This window comes from Myotis lucifugus, unplaced genomic scaffold (assembly GCF_000147115.1).
Source record: "Myotis lucifugus unplaced genomic scaffold, Myoluc2.0 scaffold_244, whole genome shotgun sequence".
Taxonomy (NCBI): Eukaryota; Metazoa; Chordata; class Mammalia; order Chiroptera; family Vespertilionidae; genus Myotis; species Myotis lucifugus.
Window position 1 is genome coordinate 1192601 of NW_005871292.1, and position 20464 is coordinate 1213064.

The 20464-nt window shown below is 51.4% G+C and overlaps 2 protein-coding genes across 2 annotated transcripts in view; both read right to left on the minus strand.

Annotated features, from left to right (window-relative positions):
- Positions 1 to 7507, minus strand: part of ARHGAP33 (Rho GTPase activating protein 33) — a 13429-nt gene extending 5922 nt beyond the window's left edge. The window contains 15 exon segments of the mRNA XM_014464257.2: positions 800 to 907; positions 991 to 1073; positions 1154 to 1298; positions 2421 to 2523; positions 2608 to 2760; positions 2849 to 2908; positions 2992 to 3058; positions 3142 to 3219; positions 3310 to 3432; positions 4017 to 4109; positions 4532 to 4669; positions 4774 to 4854; positions 5203 to 5287; positions 5366 to 5463; positions 7376 to 7507. Coding sequence (XP_014319743.1) covers positions 800 to 907; positions 991 to 1073; positions 1154 to 1298; positions 2421 to 2523; positions 2608 to 2760; positions 2849 to 2908; positions 2992 to 3058; positions 3142 to 3219; positions 3310 to 3432; positions 4017 to 4109; positions 4532 to 4669; positions 4774 to 4854; positions 5203 to 5287; positions 5366 to 5463; positions 7376 to 7381 — 1421 coding nt within the window. The 5' untranslated portion in view covers positions 7382 to 7507.
- Positions 7508 to 10789: 3282 nt separating this feature from the next.
- PROSER3 (proline and serine rich 3) lies at positions 10790 to 20392 on the minus strand. The gene is given in 11 exon segments (XM_014464258.2): positions 10790 to 12003; positions 12143 to 12224; positions 12309 to 13194; positions 13305 to 13480; positions 15476 to 15612; positions 15714 to 15796; positions 16433 to 16542; positions 17016 to 17143; positions 18010 to 18212; positions 18483 to 18558; positions 19398 to 20392. Coding segments are annotated over 11 exon segments (2478 nt in total). The 5' UTR covers positions 19853 to 20392; the 3' UTR covers positions 10790 to 11861.
- Positions 20393 to 20464: the final 72 nt, after the last annotated feature.

Below are 20464 nucleotides of genomic sequence, written 5' to 3' on the forward strand. Positions count from 1 at the left end.
AGCAAAGTCCTCACATGACTCACAACCTATAAGTCACTCCTCCTCTATCTGGGTCCCCATCACCTACCTGCCCTCATCATCTCCTCCCCCTCAGTCCCTTACTCAATCACTCACTCAGTTCCAGACACAATGGCCTCCCTACTGTTCCTCCTGACCCAGCCTCAGGACCACTGCACTTATTGTTCCTTCTGCCTGGTTTGCTCTTCCCCAGATATCTCACCTTCTACAGTTCTTGACTCAAATGTTACCTTCTCAGTGGAGTCTTCCCCATCTACCTTATTTAAAATTGTAAACTTTCTCTGTATTCCAGGTCTATCTTTGTTTCTTTCCCCCCATAGTTCTTACACCCACCACGTATTTTATTTAGGACAGAGAGCTTGCCTGTCTCAGTCACCATCAAATTTGAGACTTTCTGTGCTGCTGGCTATTGAAGACTTTTTACTGAAGCCTTCCCTACCACTCTACACATCCCAAAATGCCATGACCCTGTGCATGCCCCTCCCTGCGTTGTAATCTTTATCCTTGTCACTCACTACTATCAGACCATTCTCTGTGTTTTCTTGTTACTAGTTCATTGTCTACCTCCCCAGGAGCACAGGATCTTGCTCACTACTCCATCCCCAGTGCTGAGAACAGGGGCTGGCACACTGGAAATATTTAATAAATTCATGTTGAATGAAATGAACAAGAGAATCAAAAGTTGGGTGAATTCCTAGGGTAGGTATAGAAGTAGGGGGAGACTGGGGCTCAGCCCATGGGAGAGAACTGTGGGTGACAGGCTGGTGAGCTGCCAGCTTACCGTAGCAGGTTGGGCGCCCAGACAATGGCCAGGTTGCGGGCATGCATGCTGGTATTGGCACTGTGTCTTGCCATGCGGGCCAAGTGCCTCAGCAGATACTCCAGGGTCCTGGGGTGGGAGTGGAGGGGGACACTTGAGCCTCAACTCCCTTGTGAGCCCACCATAGCCTTTCCCTACCCCTCCTGGTTTACCTATAGTGTGGCGGGGGCAGCTGTTGGATGACGTCATGGACACGCACCAGGCGTTCGTCCTCCCCAGGCACTGACATGGCCTCCTGAGATTGTGCACAGGCATGATGAGGACTGGGCCCGATGCATCCCAGCACCCTCCAACCTCACTATCTCCTTTACTCACACTGAACTTCCCGTAGAGCTGATATGTGAGCAGGGGGTTGGGCAGCTCTCGGAAGTAGAGCTTGCAGAGAGAAGACACGCTGTGAATGTCCTGTAGGAAGGTGGGGCCAGACAGTTCAGGGATCCTCTCACTGTCAAACTCATGCCTGAGGCCACCAGGTCGAAGAAAAGAAAGACTCGTGTCAGAGCTGGCCTGCCTGGCTGTGCACCCCATACCCACACTGTCCACAGATGGATGCAACCCTCTTCCTGCACTGTGTTCCTCAAAAGACAGAGACTTACTTCCTCTGCCCCAAAGACAGGGGCGCTCTTTTACAGGGGACACTGACGCTCCGGTGGGAGGTGTCCCTCCTGCAGCTACCCAAGGCTATCGGATTCCAGAGCACGACCCTGCTACTGCTACTTCCACCACCTTATGCCATTCTCCTGACTTCAAGAGGGTCACTGGAAAACTGGCTGAAATCCCAGTATTGTCTCACTGCTCGAGGGGAAAAGCTCAATGCACATGAACTCATGCTGCGTCTCTCACACCTCTGGGCTCTATACTCTCACTTCAGGGCCTCCTGTCAGTCTCAACACTTGTGCCTCACTCCTTCCCACCTCATGTCTCCTCAGTTCAGAACCCTCCAGTGTAAAAGCCAAAATCCAAACAGTTGTTAAAAAGGCCTTGCACACTCGGCCCCTAATTACTTCTCAGACATCATCTCCTGCTACTTTGCCTTTTGGACTGCCTGTTCCCTCCACCATGAATGCTTTTCCCAGAATATCCACATGGCTCGCTCCCTCCCTCCCATCCTCCAAAAGGAGCTCCCCTCCAAGAGGCCTTCACTGCCCACCCTATTTAACACTGCAATATCCCTCCCAGATTTATTATGACTCTCCTTACCCCCATCTCTTGTTCTCCATAGCACTTGCCACCTATTAGTAAACTCTCTCATTTCCTTGTTTGTCTCTACCTCTAGCATGTGAGGGTGGGAATCTCTGATTATCTCCTTGATCATTGTGTCCCCAGTGCCTAGTGTTTGGCAGGTAGCAAGTACTCAATGAAGGTTATCTCTCTACTTCCAACACTCATTCTACTCTCACCTTTCAGGCCTCAGCTGGAGTCACTTCCTCAAAGAAGCCCTCCCTGTCCACAGCCCTGATCCAACCCCATTAGATGTCCTCCCAACTCCCAAGAACTCTTGTCACCAGCACATGGCACAGGGCCTAGACTAGAGATGATGCTCAGTGTTTGTGGAGGGAAGGGGTTGGTGGAGGGCCCTCACCGCAGCCTCTGGATATTGGATGACACGCCTGAGAGTCGGTAGATTCCATCCACCACCCCATGGGCCTCAATAAACTCAGAGCAACAGCGAAGCACCTGGGGCACTGGGAGAAAGCAGTGAGGTCAGGGATGGGCAGGTCAAATCCTGGGTAAGAGGGGTGGGCTAGGCAGATGGGCCCGGACCTCACCGTCCTGGCCTGAGTTACTGAGGTGCTCTCCAAGGTCACAGCCAAATACCCTCTGCCGTAGGATACCCCGTTGTCGCAGCCGCTGCCGAGAAGGGCGGGAGCGCATGAAGGTGCGAAGGAGGCCAGCCAGCTTCCCACGTGGCCGGGGCACAGCTGTGAGAGTAAGGCAGGCCACACAGGGTCAGTGCAGTTACCAGTCTGATATGAAGGAGGCAGGGTCATAACCTCTTATTTCCATTACCTGAGGTCAAAGAGGAGACACCCTGGGGAGCCGGAACACCACACAGGAGACCATCGGCATCTGTGGGGTGAACAATGGGTGGGAAGGATGGACAGCAGGCAAAGGATGCAGGAAGGATTCCCCACTTTGCTGCTGGCACTTACCCCCCTTGAGTCCTGGACAGGGCCGCTCTGTGAATAGCTCCACACACTCGCTGGGGAAGAAACCGACCTGAGGAGGGTTCAGGGTCAGTGCCTGGGCCACCCTAGCTAGCACAGTGCCCTAGCCACCAGTCTACCCCAACCCAGGCTCACCTGGAAGCCTCGCTTGCCCCGCCACCAGCTCCGATCCTCTGTGGGTGGCATGTCGATCACGGAGACAATGTCTCCCACCTAGGAGTGGGCAGATGAGATGAGGAAAGGTCAGAAGTGGCCGGAAGAGGGGAGTCCAGATGGAGTCTGCCCCGCCCCCCACAGCCTCACCTCGAAGGACAGCTCGTCTGGTGCCTGAGCTGTGTACCGTTTCACCACATGGGCAGCAGCCACCGCGGGGATATTGAGGGAGGCCTCCTCACTGAGGAGCAGTCGCCTGCCATGGTTGTCCAACTGAGGTGGAGGGTGAATGTGGCAGGGAGAGGCCAGAAGGTAATAAATAATTAAGGCAGAGAAGGTTCTTCCAGGCCCAGTGGAGGCCACTACTTGCTCCTCATCTAAGGGCACCAATCACTCAGAGCTATTGATCAAACACCTAAATTCATACCCCTTCTAAAACAAGGCCCCTTCCTTCCTCTCACATGCCTCAGGATTCCTCTACCCTGAAGTCCTCCTCATACACCCCTGCACCCTCACCATCCATAGCAGACACTGCACATCTGCTCTCTAAAAGCTGCTGGTTTAAGTCACTCTTAGCCAGGCATTCTTCTGTGAGTTACAGCCAAACCTATTCGATATACCTTGAAATTCTCATGTCCCCACAGCCCAACACCTGCTAACACACACACACACACACACACACACACACACACACACACACTCATTCTAACAGACATACACCCAAACAGACACTGAAATGCCAGTGACTCCTCCTGTCTGGCTCATTTCCTTCCTGTGCCCACACACTCCCAGGCTGGTTCTCACTCTTCAGACATGCCTCACTCATTCCCAAGTTCAAGCCCCGTTGCCCGGCCCACCTCCATCCAGGTGAGCACAGGCCCACAGTTGAGGTTACTGTCCACCAGTCCTGACAGGGTCTCCAGGTATTGCAGCAGCAGCGGCACCAGCATCTGTGGTCAGATTGTCAGGGTGGGCTCTTGTGAGAAGACCCCCGTGAGAGCCCATTGCCCTTCTATACTGCCTTAGCTTGCCTCTAAGCAAGACAGAAATTCAACCTCAATGAATGGGTGCCACTCTACTGTTAGGTACTAAAATATTGTCATGGTAGTTGGTAAACAGGCTACGTCAAGCTCCTGTGTGCTTCCATTGGTCTGGCCATATTGATCCTCCCATGGAACTCTTTATGATCCTAAAACTAAAGAGGGCCTCCAGAACCCTGCTGCAGTCCTATGGTCTCTCCATTCTGATTGGTTGGGACTCAGGCCATACTTGTGATTAAGTATTTATCAATCCCTCCTGCCTTGATGGTTTCACACATCGATGATGAGGACACACCATGGCTGAGGCAGGGATGGGATAACAAGCAGTTTACCTGGGCAGCCCTGGCACCCTCTGGGGGTGGGGGGAGCTCTGGGAGACAGGAAAATCTCCGGTCAAATATGCACCGGTGGAGGTGGGTATCCAGGGAACGGAAGTCATCGTAACTGCGGAGAACTGGCCACGAACGGCCCTGTGGGAGGGTGAGGGACAGAAAGGAGCAATGGTCCCATTTCACTGAGCTGAGGACCATGGCAACCAGTCCGACAGGCCAGATGAGAGGCAGGGTGGCCTTACCTGACAGGTCACCTGCACCCCAAACACCAGCTCATTCTCCCCAGAGAAGCTAGAGCCATCACGCTCTGGAGACAGTAGGAGCTGTAGAGGGAAAGAAAAGCCCACTTTTGTTCCTGTCCTAACCTCTCCAGGCTGGTACTATCTAGGGATGGGGCTGTGTTCCCCAAGGGCAGGGCCTAGTGATGCCTCAATCAGAGTACAGGGTCCTGGCACAGAGCACACACCTAACAAAAAGTTGTTGCAGAATGAATAAAGGAACAAATGATGAGTGAGGAACAGCTCTCCCTTCCCACCCTGCAACTCCTGCCACTGACTTCTCGGATGGGTAGAGCAGCCAGTCCCAGGGACAGATCTCAGGGGTAGGGTGGCTAACATTGCTTCATGGTTGGGTGGGATCTCATCTTCCCACCTGGGTGAAAACCCTTATACCTGAATGTGGCCAAAGTCAACATTCTCATAGTGGAAATGGGCACAGTCAGCCAGCCGGGGAAAGGGACCGCGAGGAGCCGAGAGCCTGGAAGACAGGGGACACATCACTAGTGGCTTCTGTGCGTGGCCCCCTCCTAAGCTGGGCCTCTCCCACACCTCTCACCTCTTTCCAGGCTTCTCCTTCACACTGGGACCCCCAGTAGGGGGCAGGGGCTGCACTGAGCCCTCCCCTGGGCCATCCAGGCTGTCAGTGCTGCGGGCCTGTAGAGCAGAAAGAAGAATCAGAGGCCCCCAGAGATGGGAACAGAGACAAGAGGAGCATTGTTATCTGCCACCTTGAGCCTAGAGGCCTGAATCACTCCATACACTGCCCTGAGCATGGAGTAGCAGAGGTCAGGGGGAGGTGAAGACCAGATGAGGATAGGTCTTCATCTTCCTGTGTGGTCTGGGGTGGGGGGCTGGAAGAGGAGGGGCCAGGGTGAGGCAGGAAGAAAGAAGGCTGGTACCATCTCTTTGTATTTAAACTCCTCCTGTAGCCCCTGCAGAATATAGTCATCTTCCAGTTGTGCCTCTCCACACCTCTCATCACTGTCTGGACAACCACAGCTCCCAGTTTATCAGTCTTCCTGCTTCCAACCTCTCCCCTCCTACCAGCATCTCCACAGCAAGCACTAGTATAATTTTCACACAACACACATCTGCCTCTGTCTCTCTATAGATCATGGACCTTCAATGGCTCCCTGTTGTCTTCAAGATAATTCTCTGGTCTCTGTTTACCTCTCCACCCTTATCTCTTCCCATTGCCTCCACTCTCAGACCTCTCAAATTTCTGTGAGCCCAACAAGAGCACCATCTTCTCATTTTCTTCTAGGCCTTTGCATAGGCTGTCCCCTCTGAGTGGAACACCCTTCCCCATTCTTTCACTAGGTTCACTCTTCCCCATCTCTCACATCTCAGCTCTTCATGTTTCCTCCTCAGTTCTCCCTGACCCTTCAGCCTGTATCAGTCACCTCTCAGGCTCTCCCATCCCCTGAAGTTCCTCCATCCTAGCTTGAGGACTCTGCCTGGGTTTTTCCCATCACAGCCCTGAGCACTCTGAGACGTCACTATCTGGCGACAAGTCCATCTCCCACTTTGGACTGTGACCTCCCAGCCAGCTCCCCAGCATTGCCCAGCAGAGGGGGGCACAGAATTGGTGCCTGATTCCTCGCTGGTTCCCATGCCCAATTTCAGCCCAGTTGCCAGCAGGGACCGGATAAAATCTGATGAATTAACCAGCTGTCAGATGGGATTTCCCAGACTGGCTCTAGCTTCTCTCTCCTTCATCTCCCTGCAACCCCAAGTTCAACCTTGGGTCTCCCCCTCGGATCTGTCCCCCTCCAACCCATGAAACCCCCCAAGGCAGGATGGGTCCTGACTTTCTCTGTGTCTAGAGCATGGCCTTGCAGAGGTCTCAGTGAATATCTGTTAAGTGAGGGAATGAGGGAATGGATGAATGAGCAGGAGCAGTGGGTGGAAGAGGGAGCCGGTAGGGGAGGGAGGATGAGGACAAGATGGAGAGGACCCAAGGACCGGGCTGGGGTTGGAGTGGAGTAAGTAGGAGGGGAGCAGCTGCAAAGGATGAGGTAAAGGTTCAGGCTGATGGGAGCGGAGGAGGTCTGGTTGAGTGGGCCTGGGATGGGGTGAAAATGATGAGAAAGAGAAGAAAAGGGTTAGGCTGAGGATGGAGCTGAGTGGGGGTGGGGCTCGAGAATGGAAAAGTGGCTGGTGGGCGGAGGGGGAGGGAGGCCCGGACGGGTGGAGGTTGGGATGAGGACAATGAAGGCGGCGCGGGTACGGGGGCTGGTGAGGAGCCCGGGGGGCTTCCGCAGGCCCCCGCGGGGACCGCTGGGGGGACGCCGGATCCTTCCCGGGACCAGCCCCTCCTCCTCCCAAGTCCGAGCCCTCGGCCACAAACACCCATCCGGGCCGCGGAAGGAGATGCACGCTGAGAGGGCGGGGCCGGGTGAGGGCTCGGACCGAGCCGGGCTGGGGGACCAGAGGACCCGCGACGAGGGGTGAGGGGCGGCGCGGGCCCCGGGCTCGGGCGGGGCCGGGGGCGGGGCGCGCGGGGCCGGGCCGTGCATGGACAGACTGCCACGCGGATGGTCTGACGGCCGCGTAGGCCCCTCACCACCATGGTCGCGTGGCCTCCTCAGGCGCTGGCCGCGCTAGACCCCTCCATCGTCGTCCTCGTCGCCGAAGCCGCCGCCATGGCGACACAAAGGGGAGGGCGCGAGCCGCGCGCGGGCGACTGTAGTCTCCGCCTCTAGCCGCTCAGCCGCTGGCCCCACGGGGGCGGGCACAGCGGGGGCGCGGCGCCGCTTCTCATTGGCTCCACCCTCGGCCTAGGACGCCCCACCCACCTGGCGGCTTTTCATTGGCTTCGGCTTGAGCACCATTCCCGGCTGGGTCTCTTCGGTCCCGCCCCGAAGAGTTTGACAGCGCCACGCCCAGGACCTCTTTCATTGGCCGACTTCCCCGAGACACCCCCCAGGTTCTTTACGCTTTGCTTTTTCTAACGCTGAGCAAGGGCCTCCCCTCAGTCTACTCTCAGTGACCGCTCCTCTGACACTCATAACTGGATTCTCCCGTGGGCTCAGGGCTTTTCTCCATCCGCAAGCAGCTTTTCAAAGTTTCAATCCTCTAAGCCACACCTTGGCTGTCCTGACCCCAACCCTGTCTTCAGAATACTGAGGACATTCGCCGATGGGCATTTTCCACGGACTCAAATGCCCAGCCTGGGACATAATTCTAGGCACTCTGCGACTTGGCTCTACCCACTGGATATTTCCTTCCTTCTCTACTGTTTATTACAGGTCAGCCTCCAGCCTTGAATCCTTTTTCCTAGGAATAAGTTTAGCCCAAAATGCCAGAACATGGCCATGCCTCCCAAAAAGCCAATCCCAATCTTTCCCGCTGCTGACGAGCCAGATTCAGAAAACACTAACACCCTTTCCAAGAGAACTCTCATTGGTCATGCCTTCAACAAGGCTTTCACCTCAGAAGGTTCATCCTTGACCCACCTACTCATTCATTCAAAAAACTCCTATCGCCGAAACCGGTTTGGCTCAGTGGATAGAGCGTCGGCCTGCGGACTGAAGGGTCCCAGGTTCGATTCCGGTCAAGGGCATGTACCTGGGTTGCGGGCACATCCCCAGTGGGAGATGTGCAGGAGGCGGCTGATCGATGTTTCTCTCCCATCGATGTTTCTGGCTCTCTATCTCTCTCCCTTCCTCTCTGTAAAAAATCAGTAAAATATATTTTAAAAAAAACAAAACTCCTACCACTTACTTAATTTGTGGACACATCAGTAAACAAAACAGGAAAATGTACCCTGCCCACATGGAACTAAAAAACTAGTGGGAGAAAACAGTGAACAAAATAAATATTTAAAAATAAAGAATATTAGAAGGTGATAAGTTCTATGGATAAAAAGTAAGCAGGACCCAGCTAGTGTGTCTCAGTGGTCATGGTTTAATTCCTGGCCAGGGCACATGCCCGGGTTGTGATTCCCAGTATGGGGCGTACACGAGGCAGCCGATCAATGATTCGCTCTCATTATTGATGTTTCTATCTCTCTTTCCCTCTCTCTTCCTCTCTGAAATCAATAAAAAAAATTTTTTTCAATTAAGCAGGGATTGGGGGGAGTACTGGAGGAAGGGTCAATTTACAGTTACTCACTTCAATTTATTAAATTTGCAGACCTCACTCCTATCACAGATACCTCCCATGTGATGTTCCCTCTACCTGGAGTAATCCTCTTTTCCCACTCAACCTCTGTGGTGGTTACAAATCCTTTGACACTTCCCTCATGAAAAGGTAGAAAGTACATCCCCTCCCCTTTGAATCTGGGCAGATTTGTGACAACTTCAACTAATAGCGAATGTGACTTCACCCTGGCCAGCAATGCTTAGAGCAGGGGTCCTCAAACTTTTTAAACAGGGGGCCAGTTCACTGTCCCTCAGACCGTTGGAGGGCCGGACTATAGTTTAAAAAAAAAACTATGAACAAATTCCTATGCCTACTGCACATATCTTATTTTGAAGTAAAAAAACAAAACGAGAACAAATACAATATTAGTATTTGCATGTGGCCCGCGGGCCGTAGTTTGAGGACCCCTGGAGCATCAGCCCACTTACCCGAGGGTCACCGGTTCAATTCCTGGTCAAGGGCACGTACCTGGATTGCAGGTCCCATCCCCACCCCCAGTCCGTGTGCATGTGGGAGGCAACCAATCAATGTGTCTGTCACATGGATGTTTCTCTCTCTCCCCCTCTACACCCTCCCTTCACTCTCTCTAAAATTAATGCAGGGGGTTGGGGGGGGGAGGAATTCTTACTCCTTGGGTAATGATTTTAAAAAATTATAAAAATAGAGAGATAATGTGACTTCCAAGGTTAGGTAGTAAGAGGCAATGCAGCTTCCTCCTTGTCTACTGGAATGACTAGCTCTAGATGTGCTGAGGCATGTGAGAAACGTGGTTATGCTGAGGTAGTCATGTTCTGAGGAAGCCCAAGCCACATGAAAATCATGTGTAGTTACTATAGTCTATAGTTCCAGCTCATCATGTGAGCCCTGGTGCCAGGTTGTTTTATGCCACTAAATTTTGGGGGTGATTTGTAACCCAGCAATAGTAATTAAAATAGCCCTCTGTCAACTAGTTAATGTCTACCTGTCACAGCTTAAATCTAACTTCTCAGGAATCCTTCTAGGCTTTACTCACCCTCCAACTAGATCAGGTTCTTCTACTATAAACATTTTTTATTTTTTTATATCTAAACATATTTCCTTCCTGTTGGTTTAATTTAAATGTATGGTTTGTTCAAAAAGGCTGTAAACAAATATTTACCATGTCTGTGATATACAGAAACTTTTTACAGAAATCTATTCCATCCTCCCGTTTTAAAATGGATATCAAAATAATCCTGATTATATATTCTCCAACGTTTTATTATGAAGTTTCTAACATACAGCACAGTTGAACAATTTACAATATATCCACCACTTAGATCTTACCATTAACATTTTACTGTTTGCTTTATTCACATCCACCTATTACTCTATTCATCCATTAATCTAAATTTTTTAAAATATATTTTGATTTTTTTTACAGAGAGAAAGGGAGAGGGATAGAGAGTCAGAAACATGGATGACAGAGAAACATCCATCAGCTGCCTCCTGCACACCCCCTACTGGGGATGTGCCCACAACCAAGGTATATGCCCTTCAGTCCGCAGGCCGATGCTCTATCCACTGAGCCAGACCGGTTAGGGCCATTAATCTGATTTTTAATGTATTTCAAAATAAATTAGACATTGGTATGCTGTCCCCTAAATAACTCAGCATGCATATCTTTAACTAGAGTTCAATATTTATTTTTCTTGAGGTAAACTTTACATACAATGAAATTCAAAAATTTCACTGTATGTTGACAAGTGCACACACCTGTGTAACACAAATCCCTACCCAACATGGTAACTGGACTCTTTATATGGTAGCCCGGGGCTCGAGAGAGCAAGAAAGAGAGAGCGAGAGGAGCCACATGGAAATTATATCATCTTTTTAATCCAGTTTAGAAATTTAAAGCAGTATCACTTCCTCTGCAGTCTGTTTATGGAGGCAGTCACAAAGTTCTATCCAGTTTCAAGGAGAAGAAATCTAGATTCTACTTTTTTATAAGAAATGTTTCAAAGAACTTGCTGACAAAACAAACAGGTTTTTAATAGTCCAAACAGATAATGATAGCTTAGACTAAGGTGAGGGCCATGGAAGGGGAAGAAGGGGTTAAATTCTGGATAGATTTTAAAGGTAGACCTGACAGGACTTGCTGGTCAACTGACTGTGGGTATGAGGAAAAGAGAGGAGTCAAGGACGACTATGAGGCTTTTGGACTGAGCAGGAAGGACAAAGCTGAGGAAAGTTTGGGAGGAGCAGGTTTGGGGGAAGATTGGGAGCTCAGTTTAAGACCTGTGCAGTATGGGACATCTCTTAGACCTCTGAGTGAGGATGATGAGCAGGTAGCAGGATATAGAAGCCTGAGGTTTAGTGGCCAGGTCTAGACTGAAGATTTAAATCTAGGGACTATCAGAATAGAGATAGGATGTAGAGCCAGGAAGCTACAATAGCACATGGGAATGAGTTTAGATAGAGAAGTTAAGACCAGAGCCCTGGGACACACCAAAGTGACATGTTAGTGATGCTAGAGGCAGGGGAAGGAAAAGCCTCAAGGAGGGTGGGATCAATGAACCAAATACTGTGCTGATTCAAGCAGGATGTGGACTGAGGACCAACCATTGTCCAACACTCTGATAGCTTCATACCAAGAGGGAAGTTCCTTCTGTCTCATCTGAGACAGGAGAATCCACTCCTGGGTTAAGATGAGTCCCAGTCCTGCCTGAAGCTTTGCCTGGAACCCCTCCCCTGCCTTGCCCTCAAAGAGGATAAAACTAGAAGAGATTCCGTACCACAGTCAGTAACTGGGGTAGGGGTGGGCAGGAGGGGGGGGGGGGGGTATTTCCCTAAATTAGCATGACTCTTGGCCTTTCCAGACTCTTTTCTCAGAGACAACCTGTAACCCGAAAAGACCATTTCATTGGGAAAAACAGAATTTCTACAATTCAAAGTCTTCTGGCCTCAAGTGAGGCTCCTTCCCTCCTCAGCCGCATCCTTGGGGACCTGGGGGTCGACCTGGCTGGAGGAGACCAAGACCCTGAGTCTTCAGTGCGACCCAGTAGGAGGGATAATTGGGCGTCCACTTTCCTGGAAAAAAGCCAGGTAGTAGAGGCTGAGGTATGTGCTCAGGATTGGGGTCTGGGGCTCTGGATAGTTCTGGGAAGGGGGTTCAAGAGAGGTGGACACTTGACGGGAATCTCAGAAGATAAAGCCTGGAGATAGTCACCTTTTCTGCCGCCGCAGCTCGGCCCTCTGAACCCTTAGCACCTGCAGCACAGGGTCCTCCTGGAACTCGCTGCTGTCGGAATCTGGAGGAAAAAGAGCGAGCTCCAGGGGGCTGGACTCCTAGCATGCTCGACAGCAGATCCCAGCGGCCACACGCATCAGCTCACCTTCAGCAGCCTGCAGAAGCCTCGCGGCCTGGGAGAGCAGGTCCTCTGGGGGGGCGTGGTCAGCAGCGGGCGAGGAGGTGACCGCAGCCTCTAGAGACCCCGCCTCGACCAAAGGGGGCGGGGCCTCAACCCCGGCGGAAGCCTCTTCAGCTGGAGGGGGCGGGGCCTTGGGCTGAGGATTCCTGACTTTCTTGCAAAGCACCCACTCCTCTGCGGGAGGCGTGGCTTTGGCATCTCGAGACTCTGCCTTAGGCCGACCAGGTGGGGTCGCCTGAGGAAACCGTGAATCCGATGGAGGGGAGGTAACTTCTGAGCACCGGGGCATAACCTTAGTTTTGGGTTGTGCGGTCTTCATTTTCTGAGATTCAGCCAGAGGTGGAGGCAGGCCCTTGGGTCGAGGGGGCGTGTCCTCCAGGCTGTCGGGGAAGAGCCGAGCGGTCACTACCTGGCCCAGAGGGCCGCGGAGCTGCGGGCTGGGCTCCTGGTCAGCCACCATGACTCGCCCAGCAGATTCTGGGCGCCAGGCTCTACCCTTCCGAGGTTTGGGGTCCTGCCTCTCGAGCTGGGCGGAGCTACATGGCGCAGGGGTGGGCGGGCCCTGGGGAGTGATAGGGAGCCCAGGAGTAGAGGCACAGGGCGTGTGGGGGACGCCCCCAAAAGATACCCAGGAACCAGTCTGTGGGGCCCAGAAAAACCCTTGGGGGTAGGGGCCCCGAAAGATGTGTGGAGAGAACCCTGGGGGAATAGGAGGCCTCTCCACATAGGCTTCCTGGGGAGCAGGCCCGGCCACACTGCCCCAAAGTGGGATGCAGTTAGGCTGTGTTCCCAGGGAACTAAGGGTCTCCGCAGGGGCAGGCGAGGTATGCAGACAGACGGGGACAGGGACCTGAGGGGGAGAGAAAGGGTAGGGTGTCCTCAGTTCCACTCAGGCCTCCGGCCTCCCTCCCTCCAACTACCCTTAGGATCCCTCTCAGGTGCCTCCCTCCCCCATCTCACCGGAGTAGTGAGGGCAGAGGTCCCTGGCAGCACCCAGGTTCCGTCACCCTGACCTCCTTGAGCTTGTTCAAGCTTCCGCCGCTGTCGCCACTGGTACAGAATGTCATCCTCTGGCCGCAGGGGTGCCTGGGAGGAGACCAAGGCTGGAGCAGGGATGGGGGCTGGTGCGGGAGTTGCTGTAGGGTAAGTAGAGGGAAGAAGGGTAAGACAGGAGGTTCTGGGGATGAGCAACCTGATGACGGCCAGCGCACACAACATTCGACTGTACCAATATTCAGACATGCTCTCCAGATAATGTCCCAACTCCTCTCTAGAGTGGGAAGTGAAGAAGGGCAGAGTCAGAGGAGAGAGGACTCATGGACTTCCCAACTTGCCATCATTCAATTCTTCCTTCATTAACAAATATTTAGCTCTTACTATTGAGCCAGGCACTGTTCTGGCTCAGTACAACAGTGACTCAGGACAGGGCCACTCAGAGCATCATTTCAACAGCAATGATCAGTAGCGCTACCATTGTCTCTCAGAAGCCTGACCATCTGATGCTATACGGGGGAGGGGGGGGGGGAGGGCATCATCTCAGACCTCTCTCTCCTCCCCAACTCTTTATATCCCCCAAAAAGATGTGTAGAGAGAATCCTGTGATTCTACTTCCAAACCGGGCCACTGCCCTCTACTCTGCCCCTCAAGCTCTGGCCCAAGCCAAACTACCAGCATCTCTCACTGGGTACCGAGAGCAGCCAGGGGGAGTTTGTTAACACTCGAGGAAAATCATGTACCCTCCCTCCTCAGAACCCTCTCGTGGCTCCCTGGTACTAAGATAATGACCAAATGCCTCCCCAAGCCTACATGGCCCAATGTAATCTGACCTCTGCCAATCTGTCCCTCCTTATCACATACTACTCTTACCACTGGCTCTTGCCTTTTCTAGTTAATTGTCTGCACCATGCTTCAGGTCCTCTGAACATGTTAGAAGGCGCTTGTCCCCACCTTCATCATTCAGGTCTCCACCTAGATAGCATCTCTTCTAGGAAGGCCTTCTCTGACTTCTCAGCATCACAGTCCTCTCCTGAATAGCCCTCGTTTCTGCTTACATTTCACATTTGTTTGTGGGGTTATGTAGCTACTCTATTCTACACTCACTATGCTGTGAGAACCCTGAGGATAAAAGTATTTATGGTTGGTTCACTGTGGAATCTCTAATCCTACTCTCAGGGCCTCACACACAGCAGAAATTTAATTTTTGTTAGATGAATGAATGAATGAATGAATTTGATCTGCAAAAAAAATCATGAAATAGGTACTAGTTTTATTCCCATTTTAAAGAAGAGAAAATTGAGGTTCAGAAAGGAAAGGTGAACAAAAGGTGGAACTTAGATGAAAGAAAGAATCAGACAGGTGAGTTTGAGCAGGATCACACACATGCATGAAAACCTCTCTGGTTATTTGTGCTTGCCTGTCCCCACTCATGGAGCCCCATGAGATATACAGAGCACCTGTCCTGTGCTCCACTGCATCCCAGGACCTGGGCACAGACTAAAAGTAACCACAATGATGGCAGCAACAGTAACCCTGGTCCTTAATCTCATTTCTGAAATCTTGCATGTTTTAGCAAAGTTGTATGGTATATACAGTGTAACCAGGGGTCTGATGCAGTACACCAGACTCTAACACATTGGTATTTGGTTGAACAACATGCAATTGGCAATATTTAACCATTTTTTACTTACAAAGGCAAAAATTTCATATGTTTCAATGTAATATATCCATAGCAAAAAGTATGAAGTTGTCCTAAATGATAGATAGACAGATAGATAGATAATAAATATCCTTCTCATTGTTGAGGTCAGATTTTGCTGTCAAATCAAATGTAGTGCCAAATTTGCAAAAAGTCTTCTGATTTTGGAGCTTTGTGTTTAGAGAGGCAAACAGGATACAGAGAGAGAACCTGTCCTACTAATGATAGCTACTGCTAACTGACTGGTGCTAAGTACTCCATATTCATCAACTAATTTAATCTTCACCACACCCACAGTAGAAGAGTACAATTATTATCCCCATTTTAAAGTTGGGGAAACAAGAAAGGCACAGAGAGGCCCAAGGTCACATAGCTGATTAGTGGCATTTGTGGGACTCACACTGGCTGCCCTCAATCCTTGCTCTCCAGAACTCACCATGTGCCTTGGGGTCAGAACCCTTGCTGGAGTCAGGGGTGAAGGCCACAGAGGAAGGAGAAAGACCATCAGAGCTGACAGGGAATAAGGAATTGCTGGAATTGCTGGGGCTGCAGGAGGAGGAGACGGAGGCCTTGCTGTAGGAAGAATACAGAAGTGAGGCAAGAGGGGTCTCAGAGGCAATGGGTGGGGCCTGGAGTTGAAGGAGTGGAGAGGATGATGGGGGCAGGGAAAGCACCTGTGTTTCAGCAGCCTGGCAGCTCTGCTTTGCAGGCTCAGCATCTCCAGGTCCAGCAGAGATGAGTTCCATGTGCTGAGGCTCTGTGAGATGAGATGGTCAGAGGCCAGCCCAGATTCCAAAGGCTGCTCAGACAGAGGGCCTGGAGTGCACATCTGCACTCCACCTGGTACCCTCACACGCTGGCTTAGAATCTGCTCTTCCTCTTCAGGGAAGAGTGACCCAGTTTTCCTGTGTGGATCACACCCCTCAATGAAATTACTGCTGTAGGAGAAATGTTGACCCTGCCTTCCTGACCAGGCCTGGCTAATCACAACATTCTGTCCTCTGGTTCACAGTGGTTGTGAGCTGATGAGAGTAACAGGGGCTTTGGATGGAGCTATCGGAAAAGGCTCCTCTTTCCTGTGGATTAAATAAGTTAAAAGGCTAGAACTACTGAGGCCATCTTAGCTACTTTGAGAGGAAAGCCTGCCTGAGACTGAGCCCAACAAAGAAGAACGGAAAGCCAAACCAGTCAAGTTCTTCCCAATAGTGTTCAAACACCTGGATCCAGCCGTGCCTGAAAGAAGCTACTTTTGGACTTTTTAATTGCATTAGCAAACCAATCCTTTTTCTGTTTGTTTGTTTATGCTTCCTTGAATTGTGGACTGACTCTAATTCTATCCCAGGGCTGGTGCTGTCAGTTCAGGTAACATGGGGGGAGTAAATGGGGATGTCACCTGCTTTATTTCCTGAAGGGGGGCCATAGCCTTAGCCTGTGATGCACTGGCCACCTTGGCAAGAGTCGGGACTTCCGTGGTGAGTCTTCCTTCTGGTTTATTGGCTCCTGCTGAGAAACCCCAATTGATTTAGGAGGGCCAGGAGGAGTGGCTGCTGAGAGCACTGTACAAGAAAGATTCTGGAAAAGCATGGAAGGACCTGGAGAGTACTATGCTAAGCGAAATAAACCAGTCAGAGAAAGACAAGTACCACATGATCTCACTTACATGTGGAATCTAATGAACAAAATAAACTGATGAACAAAAATGATCCAGAGACCTTGAAGCATGCAACAGACTAACGTATTTCAGAGAGAAGGGAGTGGGGGGAAGAGATTAAACAATGAATTTATATGCACATATGCATAGCCCATTGACAGGCAATAGTGAGGGAAAGGCCTGGTGAGGGGACAGGAGTTGAGTGGAGGGGGTCGATGGAGGGAAAAAAGACATTTGTAATACTTTCAACAATAAAGATAAATTTTAAAAAAAAGAAAGAAAGAAAAGGTTTTGGGCCAGGAGTGGATGGGACTGAAGCAAGTACCTGCTGCAAGTTGACTACTAGAGTCTGGAGATTCAGGCCGCAACCACCAAAAGTCAGCTGGGGTTGGGCCTGCAGGCTGGCGTTCCTCTCGGCTTGTGGGCTGAGCCTGGCGGAACCGGTTTATGAACCTGTGGGCATCAGAGAATGGGAGGAGGGTGGGGTAAGGAGAGCCAAATAATAATAACAGTAATAATCACAACTACCAGGGACAACTACCAGGTACTTCCATAATGCTCAATGTTTATTGAGCATTATGGAAGCACCTGGTAGTTGTCCCTCAATATCCATTCTCTTTTCTTATATAGTAATACAATACTGTGGACATATACCCACTCTTCTATACATACATTTACCAGGTGCCCTTGTAACTTTATGGCCATGTAACTGGGTTCTTGACTAACAGGGTGTGAAGAGAATGTGATTCTGAATAATGGATGTTGTTGGGAGCCATTTTGGTCCATGAAGGAAAGAGCAACAGTCTGGGGAGGGGAGAAGGGGGGGGGGGGGGAGAATGAGATAGAAGTAAACTGTGTCTCTGACACCTCAACTAGGGGCTGCCATATTGGCCCTGGTTGCTTCTGCCTATACTGTTAGTTGAGGGAGAAATAAATACTATTTTGTTTAAGCCACAATTAATTTGGGGCTCTTTGTTGTAACAGCTGAACTTGTACCCTACAAATCCAAGTGCTCACTATGTGACAAGCATTGTTATAGAAGCTTTACAGACAGTAAGTAACTCATTGAAAGCTTGAAAAGCCCTAGGGGATATGTTATTCATATCCCCAATTTACAGACAAAAAAACTTAGACCAAGATCATACAAAGAGTAAGTGACAGAGCTGGGATTTGAACCCAGGCAGCCTAACTCCAGAGCTCTTAACACACATGAAGTGTGGTCCAGAAAGTGCTACATAAACAGCACTGGCTGTGGTAATAACAGGATGCCTTCCCCCCGCCCCCCAATCTTTCTTGCCCTCAGGGCTGATGGTACTTACTTGGCCACCACAGAGTCACCACTGTCAATCAGGGTGGGTGGTGAGGAGGCACCCATCTGTTCCTCAGTGGTGCTGGGTGGGGAAAGGGTCCCTGACCTGGATGGCCAGGACTCCTCAAATAGCTCAGGGGAGTTGGGATCTGTGGCCAGAGCCTTGGGAGTTTCTGGGATCCTGGATCTCGGGGACCTGGATGGACTCAGGGTCTAAGATAGGGGAGGTGGGGAGAAGAAAAAGTGATATCCCTGAAACAAAGACACACATGAAGTCTTAGTCCAGAGGGGAGGAAACACATCTCACAATGGTAACAACTCAGAATAAATTCGGCTATGATGGTGGTAGAGGACTAGATGAAGGAAGGGCCAGGGGGAGGGGAGGAGGGACTGTGTTTAATCTCTCACCCGCATCTCTTATCACAGGTCTTCACTCCCTTGCTACTAGGCTGGCACACAGCACTCTCTGTGTGGTGTTCTCACCTTGGGGTCCCAGGTCTAGCTTTGACCCAGGGGAGCATCCCCAAAGGGGCTGTCTTGAGTGTTGAAAACTGGCAGGCTGCAAGGAGAGAGTAAAGTTGGTAGGCAGAGCATGGTCACTGCAACCCAGGAGGAATCAGGGCAGGAGGATGGGAAGAGGAGGGCAGAAAGACTACAATTCCCATGGATTCCTGTAAGAGATGGACCATAATTCCCACAAAGCACCACTGCACATTCAAGATAATGATACTGGAGGCGCCAGCCCTTGGAGCAGTCTCAAAAGAGAAGAACCGAGGAACTGCTAATGGTGGTTCTCAACACTGGATCCAGCCTAGGAGCTGTCTTTAAAACAACAACAACAGATGTGTGGTCCTCACTCCAGACTAAAAGAATAAGAATTATCTGGAAGCAGTTGTTAGGCATCTGTATCTTTTTCCTAGCGCCCCGGAGAATTCTGGAGTGGAGCTTGGGTTTAAGAACCATGGCTAAACCCTATCGCAGTACATTTCCCATAAGTCTTGGGGGCACTAAGGAAAAAGGGGCAGATGCACTACAATTCCCATCCGTCAATGGGCTCTTCCTAAGCAAGAAAGATAAACAAACAAAACAACACCTATGGGAGTCTGGGGGCAATTTCAAAATTAAGAAACTTGATTCCCAAGATGCCCCTGGACACTCTTAGAAGAAGGAAAAAAACCATCTTGGGGTCACTAACAGCGGAACGCAAGACACTACGGGACCCCCGGGGACGGTGAAGTCCAAGACTGGAGCAGCCAAAGCTGTGGAACAGCTTGCGGGTTTTAGTTCCCTGCGACTGAGGAGAGACTCCGGACCCCAGCCATCCGACCCCAGGCTGTGCTTCTCTCACCCTGGTCTTCCCCGGGCATCCTGCGGTCCCCGGAAGAGGGATGGCCTCACCTGCGGTTCATCCGGTGGCTACTTCCGCGCTTCCGCCTGCAACTCCCCTTCACGGACCGACCCAGCGCCTCTCGGTCGCTTAGCAATGCCCTATCAGCCCCGCCCCCTCCGGGTGCCCTCGCGGGACTACAGCCGCCTCCAAGGCGACCAATGATGAACAGTAATTGGAAAGTGGCCAAAGGCGGGTGTCTCACAACTGGCTGTAAAGTCAGCCTGGCTGAGAGAGCGTGTGTGATTGGAGAACCATAACGTGCAGCAGTGATTGGCAAGCCTGTGGACCAATGGAGAGAATATAAAACTGTGTTCAAGGTTAGGAGGGGTTCTAAAGTACCCGCGCTTCCCTGCAGCCTTGTCTTACAACCTTCTTGCGGCGGGAATCTCGTCCAGACTGTTCCAACAACCGTTTTTCCCGTGGTAGGGGCAATCAGGGAGACTGTCCCCTCTCTAACGGACATCCCTCCATCAGTCGGACCTGCAGGACCGTCCGGCCCGGTCACCTGCTTCCATCTTGCTGCAGGAGCAGCTGGTTGCGCCAAGTGCCAGGCCTGGGCTCCTGGCCAGGTGGCGGGATCAAAACAAGCTATTTCGGGCCAGGCGCGCGCCCCCCCGGGGGCCAGCCTGGACTCTTGTCCACGGTCCCTGGCCGCTGCTCACCTGGCAGACCCCGCTACTCTGCATCCGAGACTGAGTCAGAGGCACAGAATTAGGCCCGGCTTGCCCGGGACTGGGCTGATGGAAATAGAGTCTGTCCTGTGTCCTTCTGACAGTTTGGCTGGTCCACCGCATTCTCTGTACCCACCACTCTGCTCTTAAGACTGCCATCTGCGTCATCCCCAGAGCTGCCTGCGGGGCGGGGGTGGAGTAACGGGACTGGGAGCTCTGCAGAGGGCTTCTCAAGCCCTGGTCCCAAATTCCGGCAAGGGCTCCGCCTCCTCAGCCTTAGTTTCCCTTTCGGGGAAACTGGAGAATCTTGATACCTCTCTGGCATCCAGCAGGAGCTTAATACATGGCCAATTTATTGTTGGCTTTCTAAATAAGGCTCTGTTAGTGCCGGGTCTGGCCGCAAT